Here is a 17,137-nt window from a genome sequence, read left to right on the forward strand (position 1 = left end):
CCATAGGGCTGCTGCAGAGATTGGTGGATTCACAAGATTGAGCCAGTTCTGGGAACGTCACTGCACAATACCTGGCGTGATGCAATTAACTGTCATCATTCTGGCTGGTGCAACAGTCCTCAATAAACTGCGCACATTTGACAATGACAGTCTTTACCAGAGATATTTATTAAGCTGAAAATAAAGTACTATGTGGGCTATCTGATCTCTTTACAGTATTTCCGCCATCCAGGAATTGAATTACTAGAAGGCCAGATTTCATTTTAGCTTCATAAATGTCTCCCAGAAAAATCTAAAAAGGCTTTGAAAGTTTAATATATGAATACTAAACCCCGTGCACACCCTTTGCAAAGTTGCTTAACGTTTTCTAGTGTCCACAATGAAATGGTGTTTGGGTTGAGTTTGTCATGTTCTGCTCAGCTCATTTCATCAGAACCAACCAGCGCAGCTGTGGTTTTCATGAATCTTTTATGATCCTGTAACTGTGTTTGAAATGCAGTAATTATGACTTCAGCATGTTTACAATCAAATTGTGATAGAAGCTAAAAGACTTCCTCAACTGAGTTACATCTCTAACTATGCTGAGCATAGTTAGTGTCACTGCCCACCAAGGGTGGACACGGTTGTATCATTATACAGCTTATACTGTGGAAGTGGAATTATTCGTCTATCCCTTATTCGTACCATGGTGTCTAGGAAGTGGACCTCCCATGTAGATTGGTCTAGGCTGAGGTTGATGGTGAGGTGGAAGCTGTTGAAATCGTGGTGGAATTCTTCCAGAGTTTCCTTCCCATGGGTCCAGATGATGAAGATGTCATCAATGTAGCGTAGGTAGAGAAGGGGCATGAGTGGACGAGAGCTGAGGAAGCGTTGTTCCAGGTCAGCCATAAAAATGTTGGCATATGGTGGGGCCATGCGGGTGCCCATGGTGTTGCCACTGGTCTGGAGGTATATATTGTCACCAAATTTGAAGTAATTGTGCATGAGGATAAAGTCACAGATAAAGTTGCTGACTTGTGATGCAAGGCTATAAAATTGCAGTGTAGACGTTCAGGCTCGGGGACTCTCGCCTCTCACAGGATCTCAGGGTATGTCTACACAGCTACTAGACTGAATACTAGACTAGCTACTTAGGCCTGAATAAAGACTGGGAGTGGATGGGTCACTACAAGAACTAATTTCCCCCTGCTGATACTCACACCTTTTTGTCACTGTTTGAAATAGGCCACTTTAATTACATTGGCCTCATTAGCACTACAAAAGTGATTTTTTTCCTCCCTTGGTATTCACCTCTTCTTGTCAACTGTTGAGAATAGCCTTCTTCCACCTTAATTGAATTGGCTCGTTAGTACTGAACCCCCCCGCCACACTTGGTATGGCAACTCCCATCTTTTCATGTGCTGTGTATTTATACCTGCCTAATGTATTTTCCACTCCATGCATCTGATGAAGTGGGTTTTAGCCCACGAAAGCGTATGCTCCAATATGTTTGTTAGCCTATAAGGTGCCACAGGACTCTCTTGCTTTTTACAGATCCAGACTATCATGGCTACCCCTCTGATACTTGACTCCCTTTTTAAGATGTATTTTCAGTATGTCTTTGAAGCACTTCCACTGCCCTCTGAGAGCCCTTCTTCCCTGACTTAACTGAGAGAAGAGTACTTGCTTCGGGAGGAGGGTGTCAGGCATACATACACAGTGGCCAGGCCAGCAGAGTTGATGTTTCATGACCTGCATTTCTACCCTGGTGATGTTGGCTGCAGAGAGAACACTGATGTTAGTGCGTCGGTCTTCCCAATTGATCCTGTGAATTCTCTTGAGGCAGTGCTGCTGGAACCCTCCAGCCCCTTGAGATGTCATCTGTAGCTTACCCAGGTCTCACACCCATAGAGAAAGGAAGGGATGACAACTGCCTTGTAAAACAAGATCTTGGTGCCTGTTTGCAGATCCCTATAATTGAAGACTCATTTGAGTAGTCTTCCAAAAGATGTGCTGGCACGGCAGATCCTGTATTCAATTTCTGTGTCAGTGATGGCTGTTTGGGAGAGTGGCTGCCAAGATATGGAAAATGGTCCACATTCTCCAGGGGTTCTCTGCTGATGGTGATTTGTGAAGTATGAAGAGTAGTTTGTGCAGGTGGGGGCTGGTAGCATATCTTGGTTTTCCCAATGTTGAGAGAGAGACCCAGGCTGTGATAGGCATCTGCAAAAAGGGTTTAGAACTGCATTCTGTAACTGGCAAAATGATTCCTCTAACCAACAAAAATGTGAGGCTTATCACATGCTCAAAGCCAAAGTCCAAAGGAGGCTACATGACATCAAAAATAAGTGGTAGCAAGAGAAGTCCTCTGAGATCCAGGGTTTCATAGACCAGGATGACTTGAGAAGCTTCTTTCAAGCTCCAAAGGCCCAACCCTCTTACATTCCCAGGATGGCTCCACCCTCCTCAATGACAATGCAGCTGTTAAACAATGCTGGAAGGAACACTTTGAGAGCCTACTAAACCGTGAATCCACAGTCTCTGAAGACACCACAACACTCAGTAATGGAACACCTTGCTCATCCCCCATCTTCTGAGGAAGTCCGGCGTGCCATCACCCAGACAAAAAAATCACAAGACACCAGGCCCAGACAGCATCCCAGCTGAGGTTTTTAAAGCTGGTGGAACAATGCTCCAGCACAAATTTTGCCAGCTCCTTGACAAAATCTGGACCTGCGAAGAAATTTCACTTGACTTTAAGAATGCCAACATTGTTACAATATTCAAGAAAGGGGACAAATCTTTGTGCGGGAACTACAGAGATATTGCCCTCCTCTCCATCGCAAGGAAGATCTTTGCCTGGATCCTACTAAACCACCCTCTTGCCAAGGAAGTGCTCCCTGCATCACAGTATGGCTTCAGGCAATCCAAGGCATAACTAACGTAATCTTCATGGCATGACAGATTCAAGAGAAGTGTAAAGAGCATCACCAGGAACTGTTCATGGCATTCATCGATCTAACCAAGGCCTTTGACTCTATCAATTGTGATATCCAATGGAAGGTGTTGTGTAGGTTTGGCTGTCCACAGAAATTCATTTCCATCACCAGACTATTCCATGATAGGATGACTGCCACCATTCTGTGCAACGGCTCAGAGACTGAACCATTCATCATGCACACTGGTGTCAAGCAGGGCTGTATCCGTGCTCCAATGCTCTTCTCCATTTACCTTGCCATGATCCTGATTCTCATCCATGGAATCGGGATTAAGTATCGTATGGATGGTCAACTCCTCAATCTCTGATGTCTCCAAAAAAAATCTAAGAGCACGAGAATTGGCATCAATATGCACATGACTGCGTAATTCGAAAGTGGAATAAAGCTATACAGTAACTCCTAACTTTACGTAGTAGTTATGTTCCTGAAAAATGCGACTTTTAGTGAAACGATGTTAAGCAAATTCAATTTGCCCATAAGAATTAATGTAAATGGGAGGGGGTTAGGTTCCAGGGAAATGTTGTTTTGCCAGACAAAAGGCATTATATCCATTTTAAACAAGCAATTTAATACAGGTATAAGGTGGTTTTTTTTTTTAAACAATTTTAAAGAAACAGTTTAATGCTACAGTCATCACTGCTGAGTATGAAGCTTGGTTGAGGTGATGGACTCAGAGAGTGGAAGAGAATGGATTGTACAGCTGCTCCTCTTGCTGTTCTTGCAAGCACAGGCACTGACTTTGCCGGGGTCAGGGGGCTCAGCCCTCGGCCCATCCACTCCTCCCCTTCCCCCAAGCCCCACCCTTGACCCGCCTCTTCTCCCCCCCACCACCTCCCCCTTTACTTCACATGCTGCATCCTCGCTCCTCCCCCCCTTCCTCCCCTCCCATATGAACGCTGCAAGCCAGCTGATTGCCGGGGGCAGGGGAGGGAAGGCGCGCTGAGTCCTTGCTCCTCCCCCCTCCCTCCTGCCCGCGGCAATCAGCTGGCTTGCGGAGTTTAAGAGGGAGTGGGGACGAGTGAGGACTCGGCTCGCAGGTTCCCCCTCCCTCCCCCTCCTGAACATGGCAAACCAGCTGATTGCCCCGGGCAGGAGGCAGGTGGGGAAGGAGGGGGAGCCTGCATGCCAAGTCCTTGCTCCTCCCTCCTGCCTCCTAAACGCCGCAACCCAGCTGATTGCCACGGGCAGGGGGAGGAGTGGGAAGGCGCTGATCTGCGGGGTCTGCCGGCAGGCAGGAGGTGCTGGGCGGGGGAAGGGAGGGTATAGGGAGGCTGCCAGCTGTGGAGAAAGCAGGCAGCCAAACAACATAATAGTGGAGCATTGCACAACTTTAAACGAGCATGTTCCCTAATTGATCAGCAACGTAACAATGAAACAACATTAACCGGGACGACTTTAAGTGAGGAGTTACTGTACTGTAATAAGGCACCTTCACACCATAACTGCATCCACTAGGCATAGTATTGGTATAAGTATTTTGTTGGGGGTTTTTTGAAAATCCACACTCTTAACTAAAATAATTGTACTGGTACTAAATCTGTGTATAGACCAGGCCTAAGTTGCTTTAGCTGAGTCTGAAAAGCCAAGTATTTTGTGAAGCTCTTAATCTATGACCCAGTTGATGGGGCTTTGAAACAATCTGGCTTCGACCCCCATCTGAATTTTGTCCTCTGACATTTGCTCATTTGTCACAGTCTGGCCCCGGTTCAGCAAAGCAGCTAACCACATGCTTACATCCCATTGACTTCAACAGGACTTGAGTGCTTTGTTGACTCAGGAACTATAGTTGTAATTCTGGAGCATCAGTAGCATGTCTGATGCAGTGGAGAGCCCAAAGGATGAAGTGATCCCTCTCCAAAGAGCTTACGTTCGAAATCAGGCAAGCCATGCAGTTCAGATACACAAAGCCCAGTTGGAGGTCAGACTTAGTGATGCAGGGTTTTGGGGGGAAGAGGGAGGGTTGATAAATATTTTTCTGTAGTGGACTTTCATCAGCAAATTTTCAAGGTGTGTGTTTAAAGAATCATTTAAAGGAGAAGATGGTGGTTCAATGCTACAGAAGATCAAAAGGTTTCAAGTACAAGGAGGCAGTAAAGAAAAAAGACACAAAGAGTGGATGACAGATGAAAGGGACCTTCAGGAGAGTAGCTTGGGGAAGGGCAAGCACAAGCAGTGAGATCCTGTCATCTAGGTATGGTAAATGGCAGATCATTATCATAGCTGTGGGCTATCTTGGCAATCACTCAAGGCCTCTGAATAAAGGCACGATTTGAGCTAGAGGTGAGTGTTTATGCTCGCGTGTTTTTCTCGTAAGGGGAAATACAGAACAGTGGCTGATCCTATGAGACTGCAGCTTATCTGTACATGTAATAAAAGTGTAGTTTGTTTCATATGACAGAAGCTGCAGAAAGGAAACTGTTGCTGAGGTAATATCCAATTCTAGAGCCAAAGCAGTTCCCCCACCTCCCTCTTGGATTTGTGAATTTCATAAAGATTAAGGCACCTAATATGTGGACATGCTAAGAAGAATTTCAAAGCCATCCATACCGATGCCTGAGGAGGCATGTACAGTTGGAAAAATATACTATATTCCACAATTTATGGGTCAGTGAGTTGAAGGGAAAAGTGTGAAGGTGATAGTATAATGAACGATTCACTACTACATCCCAGTTTGAAAAAAGGCTATTTGATCTGACACAATACAATGTTAAAAAAATAACTAAACACCTATGCCCAACCACTACATGTATTATTAATACATTTTTGCCTTCCTCTGCAGCATGGGGCACAGGTCACTTGCTGGAGGATTCTCTGCAACTTGACGTCTTCAAACCACAATTTGAGGACTTCAATAACTCAGACATAAGTTAGGGGTTTGTTATAGAAGTGGATGGGTGAGATTCTGTGGCCTGCATTGTGCAGGAGGTCAGACTAGATTATCATAATGGTCCCTTCTGACCTTAAAGTCTATGAGTCTATGAAGCTGCTGCATATACCATTTGTGTTTTGTTCCTTTGGACTAAAATCAAACAGGCATTGTTGCACAGCTTTTAATAAAAATCTGCAAAATTCTTCCTGCTGGAGTCTAAAGTGCTCTCTATCTACTGGAGAAATACTTAGTGTTGGTATCGCACCATTACTTGAGAAAACCAGGACTGCATGTTCTGAAGGTAACATTTAAAGGTTTTACATACTGGATGAAGTTCAGCAGGAAACTTTTTGCACACAGATGGTATGCTCCAAATGAGCAGGAGAAGATAGAAAAGGTTGGACTGCCTCATGAGCCTCTAGAGAAGGAGTGGAAACATCCTAGGTTGCACAAATCGATTACCACAGGTAACACTGTATGCAAAAGTAACTGCATATGCAGAGTATCTGTTTAAAAGGTGATCATTAAAGTGACTAGATAATGTATACAAGCATTGGAGAATTACTTCAGGGTTTTGAGAGCTGATCTCATGCTATTATGTATAGCTAAGTTTTAGATGGGGACCAGCAATCAATCATTTGTAATAAGTTTTTTTAGTATGGTACAGAGATACAGGCTCACCAGGGATAAATGTTATTTAAAACTTAACATTTTTAAATTACGCAATTGTTGAAGAGAAAACCTACTATTACCTATTGAATAGGCTTGCAAAACAGTTCAGTAAACAGAAATCAAATATCAGAGGGGTAGCTGTGTTAGTCTGGATCTGTAAAAGCAGCAAAGAGTCTTGCATGCATCCGACGAAGTGGGTATTCACCCACGAAAGCTCATGCTCCAAAACGTCTGTTAGTCTATAAGGTGCCACAAGACTCTTTGCTGCTTTTAGAAATCAAATACAGGATTGAATCTCAAGAGATGCCAGCCACCTGCAACACACTGAAGGTAGGAGGACTTCAGTGGGAATTGCACTGCTCAGAATCTCAAGTTTGGGCCCATGGTTTGAATTTGGACATACTTGATCTGGATTTATACCTCTTTCTTCTAGGTCTTACAATTTTAATTAATTATCATCATGTAACCAACATCATTCTAATCTTGAAGTATTGTGAGACTTCTCTCTTTGCGGGCACTGCATTCATTGAAATAGCCCAGAGTTAATCCATCTGAAATTCATCCCTAGAACTACCATCTGAGAAATGGGTGAACCAGGACATGCACTTACTTAAATTGAGGTATGTCACGGCAAAGTTCTACATTGGGTCGTCTTGTTCTTCCCTCCAGACGGGTCTGAGCTACTTTCAGTGGGCACTCCTTTGCCATTATAGCTCTCTCCAGCAACATGATTGTATTTTCTGTCTGGAAGATTTCTTGAAGTGTCTGAATAAAACAGAGCATTTTTATAGGCCTCACCATATACTTGGAATTCTACACTATTACCCTTCCCTACTTCAGTTTATATGTAAGCATTTGTGTTGAGCTATATATGAAATAGCAAAATTAGCCCACCATATGGACAGCAGCTTCCATGAGCTAAGGGGAATATTTTCCACTGTTCTCAAAGGGATAATGAACAGAAGATAGGAATCCCTATGCAAGTATGTTTGTCCCTTTTCTGTGTAAAGATCACGATTAATGGGAGTTCTGAGCCCAGAACAAGAGGAACCTAGGAACCTAGAAACATGCTTTCTGGGAACATTGTCCAATGTTTAAATATCCTCGCCAATAAAAAAATGTATTCCTGGTTTCTGGTCTGAATGACTCACTTCAACTTCCAGCCCTTGGATCATGGCATGCCTTTCTCTGCTAGATTGAAAGGCCCATTATCATTTTCTGCCCATGCAGGTACCTATAGACTAATCAAGTCATCCCTTAACCTTCTCTTTGTTAAGTTAAGTAGATAGTCAGTCATTATAAGGCATGTTTTCTAATCCTTTAAACATTCTTGTGGCTCTTCTCTGAACCCTCTCCAATTATCAACATCCTTCTTGAACTGTCGACACCAGAACTGGACACCGTATTCCAGCAGCACATGCACCAGTGCCAAATACAAAGGTTAAATAATCTCTCTACTCCTACTCAAAATTCCCCTTCTTATGTATCTGGAGGACTGCACTAGCCCTTTTGGTCATAGCACTTCACCAGGAGCTCAAGTGCAGCTGATTATCCACTATGACACCTCCCCCCCAAAAATCTTTTTCAGAGTCACTGCTTCCTAGGATAGAGTCCCCCATCCTGTAAGTATGGCCTACATTCTTTGTACCTAGATGTATACATTTGCATTTAGCCATATTAAAATGCATATTGTTTGCTTGTGCACGGCTTGTGTATCAGGAAACTGATTTCTTAATTACTTACCACTCTCCTGATTTTTGTGTCATCTGCAAACTTTACCAGTGATTATTTTGTTCCAGGACATTGATAAAAATGTTCTATAGCTGTTAAATAGAATGTTGGGTTCTATTTTGTCCTTGTTTTTCCTAGGTGTGACGTCACATTGCCTCGCTGATTACAGGACCAACTATAAACCTTTGAAAAGTCAATATGATCATGGAATGTGCATTGTCTCAATCCCAGGCCATCAGCAGGAAATAAGCCCCTCAGCAACATGAGGTCTATAGGCCTGGGGGCTGGAATCCACAGATACCTTTTTGAAACTGATCTCCTCTACCACAGCAGAAATTGCTGCTGGAAATGACAAGGCTAGTGAACGGTTCAAGGTTATCAGACTCTGGTTTTATTTTTAAAATGTGCAACTTCTAATTAAAACTGGCTAGTTTCTGACATCACTTTGTTGTTAATCAGTAATCAATCTCCTAAATTAAGGCAACCAAGTATCTTTGTTCCATATTGCATTGGTTTAGTCCTGAAGATAGTGTCTGTCCCTTCCTCTGAGGGACACATGAGAACACACACATGCAGAATCGTCAAGTGGAGGCCCCTACAATTGCATCTCAGAAAGCTATATCAATTATTTGCAGTCATTTCTAGCAACACCAGAGCACTCAGATAAGTCTACTTGAAAACAAGCCATGTCTTTCCAATTGCAGACTGGGAGTTTTGTAAGCAAAATGGAGTGTAAGTTCCTTAGACTGGCTCCTGACCCCTCTCCTGATTGTGCAGAAGTAAAACAGAGCTTTTCTGGGAAACAATTTCTAATAATGTCATACTGTCTAACGCCAGTTTCAAAGAGGACTTTGTTAGAGTAATGGGTTATAGATTTACAGGAATCTATTTCCCTTTTGCTCCATTCTCCAATTTGCTCCCACATCAAAAAGATGCAGCTTGAGCAGTGGAAGTGTTGCACGGGTGCTCATAGACATGGATAAGCTACCATTTTCATTCCAAGCTTACACTGATTTCCTTATTTCTACCCGTGTCATGGTGTCAAAAATCTTAGGACAGTTTGGCCCCTTGAATACCACTGCATACTCCAAATGTTTCAGCAATGCCTTGTGCAAGAACACATGAATCACATTCACTCTTTGACACTGGAGCTGAATTCAGAAGTTTTTGAAAAATCCTCTCTGAGCAGAGCAAAAAAAGAAGCAGCTTTTGTGTAGAGCCAACCTTTTTCAAATGGAAGTATCCCCAAAGGGGAGATGCCAATGCAGTTAGAGCAGCATAACTGTAAACTGTAAAGTAGCATGATTGCCTCCAATAACAGTATCCTCTATGCCCTAGAACCTGTAGGCTCTTTGATTTAAACTATAATAAAAATAGGAAAAACATCAGGGAAAAGTCAAAGTTTTGTCTTGCCTGTACAGTGGCAGATGCAATTATATGTAAGGTAACATGTTCCATTCACTGCATTATGCTGCATTAATTTCACTGATCCTAACTCTTCATAGCCAATGTGATCAACCCATTACTTGACACTTCTATAATCTGTATTGAGGCATCAATGTGTCTAGTAACTGAAGTCCTTTTTATCCACAAAACCGGTACAGCACATGCACTGACAGTACAATCTTCTTTGGGTTGCCTCACCCTGGACCTGGAGGTGGCAGTCTAGCGGTGGGAAGATATGTAAACTTGAGAGCCCATTTAGATTCCTTGCCTCTCTTTGGCTGAGACTGCCAACTGTGAGTGATTTTTGCAACCCTTAGCCCAATTTTACTCTCTAAATTAATCCACATGGCCATGGGTACCACTTATCTGATCTTGTCCTCTTTAGATTACGTTACAAGGGAACTGATACAAAGCCAGTTATTTATACATCCAATCTTTAAACAAAGACACTTACCTGAGAAGAATCCCCATTATAAAAATCACTAACCTATACCTGCACTGGTCGTTCTGTCACTTTAAATTGTCTGTTTGAAACTGATCGCTTCAAGGAACCTCAGACCGCTTGGGTGGCCATAGTTGGTACACACGGGACTACACAGGGAGAATCGTATGATTCCATTCCAAGAGAGGTGGTGGCCTGAGGCCTAGAGGTGGGGTGCTCTCGGAGAGACCAGGCATGGCCAGAGGTGACTCTGTCTGGTATCTGACAGTTGCCACTCCGTGCTCTCCATTATCTGACAGCATGAGATGAACAAAATAAGGCTGGTAGTTGTAGCACATTCATAACCTTTGGAAATGGGGATGCTGATAAGGACTTAGATAACCCTGAAAAATGCCTGGATTTCTCCTGAGGTAGTAGGCATGTTATGGGGATGTAAAGGAAATTTTCAATGCAGATAGAGATCCCTACATTTCAGAGAACTCCTACCTTCTCTAGGGCTTGTCTTCCCCCAACAGTTCCACCAGTTTAACTGAAGTCTGTTTAAAAACTAGTTCAGTTAAACAAGTGCAAACCCCTGCCTGGACATCTATATCTTTTACAGCTGGCTTATGCAGGTTGAGTACAGACCAATATAAGTTATATAAACTGCTGTGGCCACTCAGAGATTTGCATGAGTTTAATCAAATGGGTTTTAAACACCCTTCAGTTAAACTGGTGAAACTTTCATATTCACAGCAGACAAAGCCAGGTCAAGCTAAACTAAGATAAGCCACATAGGCCTTACCTACACACACGTTGTATTGATTAGTTGTACAGTTTAGAAACTGACGTCGTTACATCAGTGCAACCCCACATGTGGCTACTTATTTCAGTTGGAGTGATTTACATGATTTAGCTTAAGAGTCATTATCACGGAAAGTTTGTTCTTTAAACTGATTTAGTTTAAACTGGTGCAAGTTTGGGAATAGACAAGAACCGATATATGTGGACGCATAGCTGTTGTCAGGATGGCAGGCGGCTGCCCAGACGCTTTGATCCCTAAGGAGGCTTTGTCTGTTTGTAAAGTGTTGGAGGATTTTCCCTATAGCAAAACAGTCTGATTCTATGACTAGAACGCAGATTGTACTGAAAGGCAGTGAAGCTAAGAGGAGCACGCCTCTCCTGCTCATGTTAGCATTTCCTTTTGTAATTTAGTAATCACCATATAAGTAATCTTGTATATACTTACACCACTAACAGTATGAGTTTTGTACCCACCTATCCCGCAAAAGAAAAACGTAGTGATAAGATTATATTGTTATATAAACAGATATTGTACATACTGTGCTACCAGCTACATATAGCTTATTTTCCCCCCTCAGGATAGAAATCAGAGCAAGAGACCTAATTAAGTTAAATGGATTGTGATTCATTCTGCACAAAATCCACATCCTTGTTCTTCCCGTATAGCAAACACAGTAGGTCCAAAAGGTTTTGTTTCTGATCTATTGTTGTTGTTCAAAAAGTAGAACTTGAGTAGTTTCCAACATCTGCAGAATCTCCTTTGCCTGTTGTAGCTTTGCTCAGTGCTGCTAGGGTTGTTTTTAATATTACAAGGAGCTCTCCCTCCTTCTACCCTGGCAAAAGATCTGGTTTCTAACTATGTTGCCAGTGGTTTAGCAGATGTTTGTGGGTGAGATCTTACAGAGCCTCTTACTACTATGCCTCACTCAGGCAACTAAAATCACTATTTACCTTTAATGCAAACCAAAATATTACTTCAGCCTGCATGGGTGTAACAGGAATCTGAGGGAAAGAAACACGCACTACTTCTAGAGGTTAGCCATTCCTTATCAGGCTCCTCCTTTCCTGTGTTTGTATTGCAGCTTCTGTCTCTACAGTAGCTCTTTCCATGCTATGCCTGGTTGTGTGCCAGTGGGCCAAATTCACTAGGGTGTAATTCCTTTGCCTCCAGCAGTGCTACATGTGGGGTGATGTTGGTCTAGCATATTAATCTCACTTTCGTGAGTACTACAATTCATTCCAAATAGTTTTGAATAATAAAAAAAAGTGTGTAATACAAATAAAAAATCTGGCCCAGGTCTCCTCAGCACATAAAACATCAGGCAAAAATGTATTCATAACTAATTCTTTACCTGCTGGGTGGGTCCTGGGTTTCTGCTTAAAATGGAATGGAGGACATGTGCATTCTGAGTGAGGCATGCCACGATAGCACCTTTTCAGCCAGACCCGACTACCAGCCCCTCCCTTGTTTGTCTCTCGAGCAGGTGGATGGGATGATTCAGGTTAGCTGAGCAAGTGGTTCCTGCCTGCTTTACTGAGCAATTGAAGCAGCCCAGGATAGACTAGGCACCACACCCTGGAGGGGAGAGGCAGTTTGAAATGTATTTGTGAGGGAAAAGAAACAGGCGGGCTCAGCGGCCCCTTGTACACTGCGGTGACTTAGTCTGGGTGAGCACATGGGAGGTTGTGGGAGAAGCAAGGAAGTGGTGGGGATATGCCCAAATGTGAACAATGCAGTTCCACTGGCCACAGTCCCAGAGAGCAAAGCATCTCCTGTAACCTATAGGCTGTGATAGTGACTGGGTCCTGCCCCCTCTCCTCCAGCTTGAGTGAAGTATTCTATTAAAAGCACAGAGCTTTTTATGATGTGGAAGGGACAGAGCAGAGCCCACTATTATCTACTATGGACAATGCTGAGCAGATCCAATATATGGCAGTGCGTGTTTTACAAATGTCTAAGCTTGACAGACTCCATCCCACAACTGTGTTCTTAGTCTCCTGTGAAAAGCCCATTGTCTTGAATTTCACCTTCAATGAGCAAAGAGAACATTAGGGCCAGATTCTCACTCTGGCCCCATTTCTACCCTACCTCCACTTGTGTGCAGGAGCAGTTTGTACCTTTGTGTACAGGTGTTAACATTTTCAGCCCTGTGTGTGTTGGTATGCGTCAGACCCGTGACTCTTGAAAAGCTGCTTTTATTTGTATTAGTATTCTTACACGCCACTTCTCACCCTGAATGTGCTGGTGATGGTGGAAGGAGGCAGGAGGTTTCCTACACACCAGTGGTTCTCACCTGGTGGTCTATGGACTCCTGGAGGTCCACAGATTGTCTAAGATATCCAAAGGGGTCAACATCTCCAAACGTTGTAGGGTCCACAAATGAAAAAAGATTGAGAATGATTGCGATACACAGAGCCCAGGGGCCCATCAAGACAGGAGGAGCCATATCACTTGGATCACAGCCATATTTCCTATTGGCTTCCAACATCAGCTGAAAGCCATGGAGGGAGACATAGTTCTGAAGTTTGATAGCATTGTCTTATGGCTATGGCCCTACCAAATTCATGTTGCGTTTTGGTCAATTTCATGGTCATAGGATTTTAAAAATCCTAAATGTCATGATTTAAGATATTTAACTCTGAAATGTCATGGTGTTGTAACTGTAGGGGTCATGACCCAAAAGAGGGTAGTGGGGGGGAAGAGGGTTATAAGGTTATTGTAGGGGGGTTGGGGTATTGCCACCCTAATTTCTGTGCTGCTGCTGTTGGTGGCATTGGCCTTCACAGCTGGGCAGCCAGAGGGTGGCAGCTACTGGCCGGGAGTCCAGGTCGGAAGGCATCACTGCCCCAGCAGCAGCAGCAGCACAAAAATAAGGCTGGCATGGTATAGTATTGCTACCCTTATTTCTAGGCTGCTCCCTTCAGAGCTGGGCCCTCGTCTAGCAGCCACCACTCTCCAACAACCCAGCTCTGAAGGCTGTGCAGAAGTAAGGGTGGCAATACCACGGCCCCCCTACAATGTTGCAAAACCCCGCCCTGCAACCTCCATTTAGGTTGGGATCCCCAGTTTGAGAAATGCTGGTCTCCCCTATGGCATCTGTATAGTATAGGGTAAAAGTATACAAAAGACCAGATTTCATGGTCCGTGACGCAGTTTTCATGGCCATAAATTTGGTAGGGCCCTATTTAGGGGTAGTATCTAGGTTAGTTATGGTGATTTTTGTACCATATTCTGGGTAATAACAGGAGATGTCTCCATGCTTGTGTGAAAGTAGAATGAATTGTATTGTAAAAATAAGAATGGATTAAAGAAATGTTGTATGTACCTTTAAGCAGAAATGCTAAAAGAAATGTTGAAATATAGGTGCCAGGAAAAGAAACATTAGGCATAAACAATGGTGCTAATGGCAAAACATTAACAGAAGATCGGTAATAGTTAGTAAGGAAATAAGATGTGCATGCCTAGCCCAGGTAAACTTATCTGATTCTGCATCCTTTGTTATCTTGTTAAGTTCTCACCCTTTTATCTGTATAAATAAGATAGTTTGTGTCTTGCATGGTGCTCACATTATCTGGGTGTTATTAGCAGAGCGCTGTGCTAATAAAACAGAGTGGTCTGACAAACTGTGAGTCCTAACTTTGACACTTGTAAACCCAAAATGGCTCTTTATTAAAAAAGCTACAGAGGTGCTGCAACTGCAGCTAAAATTAAAGCCATGTGCACACAGACTGACTTCCTGGGACCTCCTGCAAACTATGCTCCTCCCTCCAAGTTCTGTACAGTTTTCTGTAGCAGCACACTGCTGCTACTGCAGTTCTTCCATCTCTCTGCCTGGCAGCAAGGACCCCATAACTGATACTTTTCTCTAGAGTCACATTATTGGACTGGAGGTGCTGTGAGTGACTGCTATAGGGTGAATGAAACATACTGTATAACCATATCTGCATAGGCCACACAGCCTTCTGCACAGGCAATGAACATGCATTTGCTCCCTTCAGAACATGGAAGGCATGGGATTATCTTGTTCTCTTATAGGAAATTGAATGAATGCATGTTTGTTTTTCCCCTCAAGTAATATACAGTGACAAGTACAGAAAAATCATTTTTCATGTTTAGACTTCACTCAAGCTACATGGGGCTTGTGCAATTTGCATTCTTTCAGTTAGCAGACTTTTAAAATTTGAGAAGGGTAAGATGTGACTCTACTTGGGAAGCATTTCTTTTTATTGTGGCTGTCTTTATAGAGCAGTTGTCACTAGAAACACTCAAGAAGTTATGAGAGTTTTATTATACAAGTAAATCACTTACATTTTTTCACAGTTTTATGCGTTCAGCTATAATTTCCCTTTGAATTAGCACAAAAAGCAATAACTACAAAGCACTCCTTACACCATACGGCTTCAGTAAATGTTCAGATGTATTGCTCACCGAGCTGAGAATATTGTGAAAGCATATTATGCACAGTCAAGGAAACTGATTACTGCCACTGAAAAAATAGTATTTGAACCTGCCTGTGAACTCGCAATACAAACTGAAGACATGCAGCCATCTTTAAACTTTGACTGCTCATGTTTCTAATAGATGTGGTTTAGGCTTATTCCGTGTTCCTGGCCTCTATTTTTTTTTTAAACACTGTCATCTAGAACACACAAAGAAAAATGCCCTAGGGTAATCACCTCCAACACATGGCAGAAGCTCTATACAAATAGCCTTTGATTACACATGCTGGCTACACATTGGATTAAATCATTCAAATAATCTAAAATGCATAACAGGATTGGTGGGGAGAATCACCAGATAGTGTTGCACCAGTCCACGTCATTTCTGGAGGACCTCCAAAGGCAGGAAGAAAAAACAATAAATCCTAAATTATGTGTTCCTGAAAGAGTCTAACCAGAGATTGGCTTCAGCAGCTGCCCATCATACACCCTTCACTTACAGAAAATAAGCAGAATTTTGTGCTGTGGCATTCCTGAGGGTTTATAAAAACTGCTGTTCACTTCCACCTCATCAAGGCTGTGGCTGTTACTGGCTGGATTCAATATTACTGGGAACAAGAGCTGTTGAAATCTCACTCATACTTCATGGTGTGATCAGAATAACCTTACACACAACATATTTTCAAAATATTATGCTCAGTCCCTAGCTGTGAATGTCCTTGTTTCTGTGTTTTTTGCTAAGTGCCTAGGAGCTGAATACACTAAGGTACAGTCAGGTAATAACAACGTAGCTGCAGGATTGTGCCTCGGTGTTTGGTAATTTCCTCTGTTTGTTTCATGGTCTGATCTAATATTCTAGTTGTACATATTTCATGTTTAAGTAATTTCTTGCTAGTTATGTCGTTTCCCTGAGTGATTAGTGTAATTATGGTTGACTTCACAATTAGTGTTACGACACCTGAGCATAATATTTCAAGGTTTAATGATTATATGTAATAATCTTTGACTAAATTTATCCCTGGTATAACTCAGAATTTAAATCAAGTAAGTCAAAGCTGGATGAATTTGGCCCAACATCTTTTCAACTGTATCTATCTTAAGGTTTTATGCTGCTGCTGAGACCTGAATGCTGTCCTCTATGTAAAATCAATTAGCAATAGAAAAGTTCCTAGGAGACTTCACGATATCTCTGGCTCCTCTCTTTTCAGGGTCAAAAAAACTGCTTGGAGGTAGTGTTTTGGGTTGGTTGGTTGGTTGATCTGTTTTTAGTTTCAGGTCACTTTTGTCTTCTGCCTTTTTAAGTTTTGTTTTGATGGGGGGCATGGGTAGCATCCCAAGGTCCATAAAGAAAGTAAAAGGCAGGTACATTTAAAACAAATATTTATAATACTTCTCTACAAAGTGTATCATCAGCCTATAGAATTCTTTGCCAGGCGGGTCATGCAATCAAATATTTTAGCTGGATTGAAAAGAGGATTGAATAAGTATGAGTAGTAACATTTGTACAGCAGTTGTGCATGCTAAGAGAGGGGTAATCAAATTTCATACTTTAGAGCATCAGCTGATCAACATGGAGTCTGCCTGGAAGATTTTTTCCCCCTCCATGTATAGCATTACACAAGTGATTAGGCACACTGTGTGTGTGGAGGTGTAGCAGGGTGGACCCCTGCTCCTGCCCTGAAGAGTTAAAAACAGCCCTGGGAGGGGGATGTGGCTGGAGAAAGCAGCTTTTAAGCTGGGCTGAATAGGAAGTGGCTGCAGCTGGGCCACGCCCCA

General features: G+C 42.8%; 1 protein-coding gene and 1 long non-coding RNA gene across 2 annotated transcripts in view; one reads left to right on the plus strand and one right to left on the minus strand.

Annotated features, from left to right (window-relative positions):
* The window catches only part of LOC123343700, a 102,533-nt gene extending 93,693 nt beyond the window's left edge, over positions 1 to 8,840 (plus strand). Inside the window, exon 3 of the long non-coding RNA XR_006572325.1 lies at positions 8,389 to 8,840. This is a non-coding gene — a long non-coding RNA (uncharacterized LOC123343700). The remainder of the gene's footprint in view (positions 1 to 8,388) is intronic.
* TEKT5 (tektin 5) overlaps positions 1 to 17,137 on the minus strand; it is a 55,625-nt gene that overhangs the window by 8,770 nt on the left and 29,718 nt on the right. The window contains exon 6 of the mRNA XM_044978965.1: positions 7,130 to 7,284. Within this exon, the coding sequence (XP_044834900.1) occupies positions 7,130 to 7,284 (155 nt within the window). The remainder of the gene's footprint in view (positions 1 to 7,129; positions 7,285 to 17,137) is intronic.

This window comes from Mauremys mutica, chromosome 11 (genome assembly GCF_020497125.1).
Source record: "Mauremys mutica isolate MM-2020 ecotype Southern chromosome 11, ASM2049712v1, whole genome shotgun sequence".
In the NCBI taxonomy this organism is placed as follows: Eukaryota; Metazoa; Chordata; order Testudines; family Geoemydidae; genus Mauremys; species Mauremys mutica.